Below are 5,149 nucleotides of genomic sequence, written 5' to 3' on the forward strand. Positions count from 1 at the left end.
GATTAGTACTTAACTACGCAGTGTGTGCAGATGTATTTATTCAGATTCTGCAGAGAGATAGAATGATATTAGTCACTGGTTTCTGTATGGGTTTGTGTGGTCATATTTACATAACAGTTACTTTTATCTTGACATAAATCATTTTATGATAGCTATGAAATAGCGGCATTAAATTCCCTGAATACCCTTATAGAATGTTCATAGTTTCTCCTAGACCTCAAAGCCCGCTAGTTATTTCTCAGTAATGGGATTTATTCCACCATTTTATAAATGCCATGGTACTGTGAATCCACGTAATCATGAATCATTGTAACTTAGATCCATGTAACTCAGGGACTTGCTGTATAGAAATTTCTTGCTCCATCGCTAAAAATTCCTGAATTGAGTACATAGTGTATACATTTTGTATAAAAAACTATGGTGATTAAATACCATTTCATAAGTTTATATTTGCGTACATAAAATTAATCTTTTAGAATGATAGTCAGGATATGAAAATAATTATTTAATCGTAAATCATAACATATCTCTCTTCATATTTTCAATAAGTCGAGTGAATGACAAAAAAGGGTTAAGGAAGATATGGGTAGAAGATAATAAAAAATATTATTTTTTAAATCTGCTCGGTAATTTACACTATAACTTATCTGATCTTATTCCTGAACTTTTGCACAAAAGTGCTCCAGTCAAGTTTCGATACCTAACATAATGATTCAAAAGAAAAAATAAAAACCAGCCATGTAATTAGAGACATGATTTGAAATTATCTAGCTTAAAGTTACAGATAATGTCATGGAAATGGAAAATGTTTTTCTAATGATGCTTTTTGTGGGAATACTTTTTAGGGGTCCCTTCATTACTGCTCTGGGGAAAACCTGGTGCCCAGATCACTTTGTCTGTGTGAAGGAAGGATGCCGAAGGCCCCTGCAGGACATTGGCTTTGTTGAAGAGCAAGGCCAATTATATTGTGAATACTGTTTTGAGAAGTTCCTTGCTCCAGCATGCAATAAATGCTCAAACAAAATTAAAGGCGTAAGTTTTAACTATGGCTCACATTCTTCTCTTTATAGTTACATTTATGATGCACTGAAGGACTAAACAATACAATAGTTTACACATTTTCCAAACCATCTCTTCTTAATTTTCTTTATGTCTATGTAGTGGAATTTTATTTTATTGCCTGTTAAATTTTATCTTGATTCATTTTCTGATTCTGCTCTGCTTCTCAATTTAAATTTAACATTCATATAAAGTATCATTGTATGTATATGTGGTGAAGTTGGTACAAGCATCCCTATCCCCTTTAGTTAATCATCTAACTTAGCTGTATTTTCCAATTGATGGGGAGTATTTTAAGTATCACTTAATGTTTAAAAAAGATGGGATACTTGTAGTTACAGAATTTTAATTATATTGTTTTAGGACTGCTTGAATGCTATTGGACAGCATTTTCATCCAGAATGCTTTTGCTGTGCATACTGTAGGAAATTGTTTGGCAACAATCCTTTCTTTTTGGAAGACGGACAGCCATACTGTGAAGCTGGTAAGTATTTAAGGATGCAATATGTTAATAAGTGCAGTCCTTTTTTTGTGTTGGTCTTATTGTTCAAAAGCTGGTAAAATCTAAGGTGTGTAATTTGGGTTGGCAATAGTAATGACCATAATTGACTGTGGGCAACTATTTTATTAATGTATATTAAACCACTATATAGTATGGGTTGGCTGTAATACTAAATGAAAATTGTGTGCAAGGACATAAACTATTGAAAAGTGAACAGTATTAGCATAGGATGAAAGGAGAGCCAACAAATCTGGTAGTAATTGAGCTGAATGTGTTGCCACCATGTCCTAACTCAAGCGGGAGAGAAACAGAGGAATTTGATGGTCAAGAAGTGTGTGTGGGGACCATTTCTCCCAATTAGCCATAAATTGCAAGCTGGGTGTATCATGCCCATAGCATATTTGAAACTGTGATTAGCAGCTCAGGCTTAACTACTTTTATGCATAATTTTTTCTCAAAAAGCAACATACTGCATCTCCTAACACCCCATGGCCATATTTTTTTCAATCTGCAAAGAATTTTTCATTGATGAACCATAATGCATAATAATATATTTCAGATTGGAATGAACTGTTTACAACCAAGTGCTTTTCGTGTGGTTTCCCCATTGAAGCTGGTGATCGGTGGGTAGAAGCTTTGAATAATAACTACCACAGTCAGTGCTTTAATTGCTCAGTAAGTATCATTTTAAATTTCTTCTATACTTTTTTTTGTCTCCATATGCCATAAAATTGAAACATTACTATGAAATGGCTATTTGTTTAGGAAGTGAATAGTTGATGTGACCAAAAAGCATCCATTCTGTTTCCATTAACGCTAAATGGTGCAATATAGTGGAAAATAGCTTGTCACTGGAAAACAACTGTAGTTGCTGTGAATCTGCCATAATTCAATAATGCAACACTTTCATGGTTTATTTAGACTATTGCTTTATTGCTAATTGTTGTTAAGGAATTTGGCATAATAATAAACATAGCTAATTCAGGCCCTACCAATCCAGACTCCTTCCCAATCAAGACAGTCTGGATGTGCACTGTGGGTGGTCCATTAAGTGGTCCATGAGAGGCAGTACTGCTGTGCTTTACCAAAAAATCCATTTAGTTTGCAATTTTCTGTGAATATTGTTGAATAAAATAATATCTCAATCAATATTCCAGCTGTAAATAACAGAATGTATTTATTTGTCTAGCAAACACAGTGTAGAGAATACATGACAGGTGTATAGGACACATCGATGTGATATATGTAGATCAGATTATTTCTAGACTGAAATACAAAATACAGTTATTACAGTAAACTAATATAAATATACTTTACACTTTCAGGCTTCACTTCCTCCAACTACTTACTCCTCTATGTAGAATTGCTTGACGTTCATATTAAATGAGTTTGTAATTTTCAAATGTAATTACAGGTAACTTCTTAGACCTGGCAATTATCATTAAAGAGAATAAACCCGAGTTCTCTATTTACGGGAAACCCACTTATACAGATCATATAATTCCCAATGATTCTGCCCACAATTATTTGCACAATATGCAGCCCTTGACTCAATGATCCACCAGCTCCTGCATACCCCCCTTTCTCCCATAAATATGTTTATGCATCAATAAGGAACTTAGAACAATTGCAAATATAGCTACCAACAATGGATACAGCTCAAACCTAGTTGAAAACATTTTTCAGAAAAAGTATAAAAGAATGGCCACGAGTGGAATTTCCCCCTCTCAGTCCTCAACTTCTAAAGACTTCAAGTGGTGTTTGTCCCTGGGAGTCTTGCTACTTTTTTTGAACTATAAATACTTCATTTAATGAGGATGATGTTCCTCTGATTACAATTCCATGAGAAGTTATTGGATAAAACAAGCCATAATTTAACTTTTTTATGATATCTAAACTTACAGTGTGTTTCAAAACTGATATATGGTGGTAAACTGAATTAATTTTCTAACATACTTAGGAGGTATATTCATGGCATTAGACTTTTATTATCCTGCATTCTTTATGTGGGATAATTCTCAGTTAAAATGTTTAAAATCACAATTATTTGCTTTTAATTATGTTAAAGTTAATTCAAATTATATGATTCTCTATATTCATTAATTTTCAGATGTGCAAAAAGAATTTGGAAGGCCAAAGCTTCTATGCCAAATCTGGACGCCCCTTCTGCAAAAACCATGCTCGTTAAGCGGGAATGCTGAAAGAGGACTCAATAATTAACAAATCTTTACTGGATTATTTAATATGCTCGTGTTGCCTATTACAATCGCAATTTTACTCTCAAATTCAGCTGGCCATCTCACTGATGGATGGTTTTAATTAATTTTGTTTTTGACAATGAAAGATTATAAATATTATGCTAGACTGCAAATGCTCCAAATATTATAGCATGTCTTTATCAGAAAAAAGTAAGTTATAGCACTAGCATGATGTTTCTTCTCCTGTATTGACCATTGGAATTTGTGAATAATACTTGATTAAAATTATTATGTCATCTGAGAAATGTGTACTATGTACACTCATTCTCATTTTACCCTTGTTGGAGAAGAGGTTTCATATATCTTGCATAACTTTTAGTAATTGTACAGTGTAGTGTGGCTTGAATATGTACCATACATTCATTTTTACTAAGTTTCTTTCTATAATTTGACAAAAGTTTAGAAAATAGCCGTAGTTGGGATTATTTAATTGCAGTTTGTGTGTTGTGGTTTTATTACTTTTGCATCTATAAAGAACATAAAAATATGCTTTGTAAGAGTAAAATAATTTTACTAGTGGAGCACTAAGAATTCTGTTTCCAAAATTGCTTTCTTACACTAGGTTGAGCAAGAGCTGTGGAGTGTGAATATGCCTTTCTTGTACAAATATAGAACTGAATTCTCCAAGTGCTTTTTCCATCCTCCCTGTAATAACATTTTCATCGTGCTATGTAGACTTTTTGTTCTGAATGAATGATGTTCTTCCTTGAGTTTTTTGATTGAGAAGGAAATATGTCACACAACTCTGATATCTTTAGTATTTCATTTTACTCATAAGTACCATGTATAGGTTTCTTAGATTTAAAAAGAGCTTGGTATTCAATGGGTGATTGTTGTCCTCAGAATCCCTAGTTACTCTGAAGAAATTATGCATAAATATTTATAATATGTGCCATAGCTTATCAAGTCAAATATATTAATATGAAAGGAATGTTATTTTATGTATAGGTTTCAAACCCCCAACAACATGAGCTGTTATTGACTCTATGTATGTTATTAAACAAATTTTAAATGCAAGTTAAGCTGTTTCTGTCTATACTATTAGCAATGATTTTTAATCGAGATTGCTTTCTGAAAGTCATCCCTCTAACTATGTTATTTTGTCCAAATGTTTACTGATTGATTTTGCTAATGGGCAATATATGGTTTTCCAATTCACTTATTGTAAATTGTAAGCAAAGCGTAAACTGATGGTGTAATGAATGTTATAATTATGGAATGCATAGTTTTGAAACTGTTACTTCGAAATAATTTTCATAATGTGTAAAAATGTCAAATTCTGTAATAAATGAAATGCCAAATTAGTTTCATCAGTTTTGAAACAAAATTA

General features: G+C 32.6%; 1 protein-coding gene across 7 annotated transcripts in view; it reads left to right on the top strand.

The window, feature by feature from the left end:
• The window catches only part of Zasp52 (Z band alternatively spliced PDZ-motif protein 52), a 154,180-nt gene extending 149,031 nt beyond the window's left edge, over window positions 1-5,149 (top strand). For all 7 annotated transcript variants that reach the window (XM_071586348.1, XM_071586344.1, XM_071586346.1 and 4 more), the window contains 4 exons: window positions 846-1,032; window positions 1,423-1,543; window positions 2,121-2,236; window positions 3,672-5,149. In XM_071586348.1, coding sequence (XP_071442449.1) covers window positions 846-1,032; window positions 1,423-1,543; window positions 2,121-2,236; window positions 3,672-3,749 — 502 coding nt within the window. In that variant the 3' untranslated portion in view covers window positions 3,750-5,149. The remainder of the gene's footprint in view (window positions 1-845; window positions 1,033-1,422; window positions 1,544-2,120; window positions 2,237-3,671) is intronic.

The sequence above is a fragment of the Hetaerina americana genome, unplaced genomic scaffold (genome assembly GCF_022747635.1).
Source record: "Hetaerina americana unplaced genomic scaffold, ioHetAmer1.1.p SCAF_22, whole genome shotgun sequence".
Taxonomy (NCBI): Eukaryota; Metazoa; Arthropoda; class Insecta; order Odonata; family Calopterygidae; genus Hetaerina; species Hetaerina americana.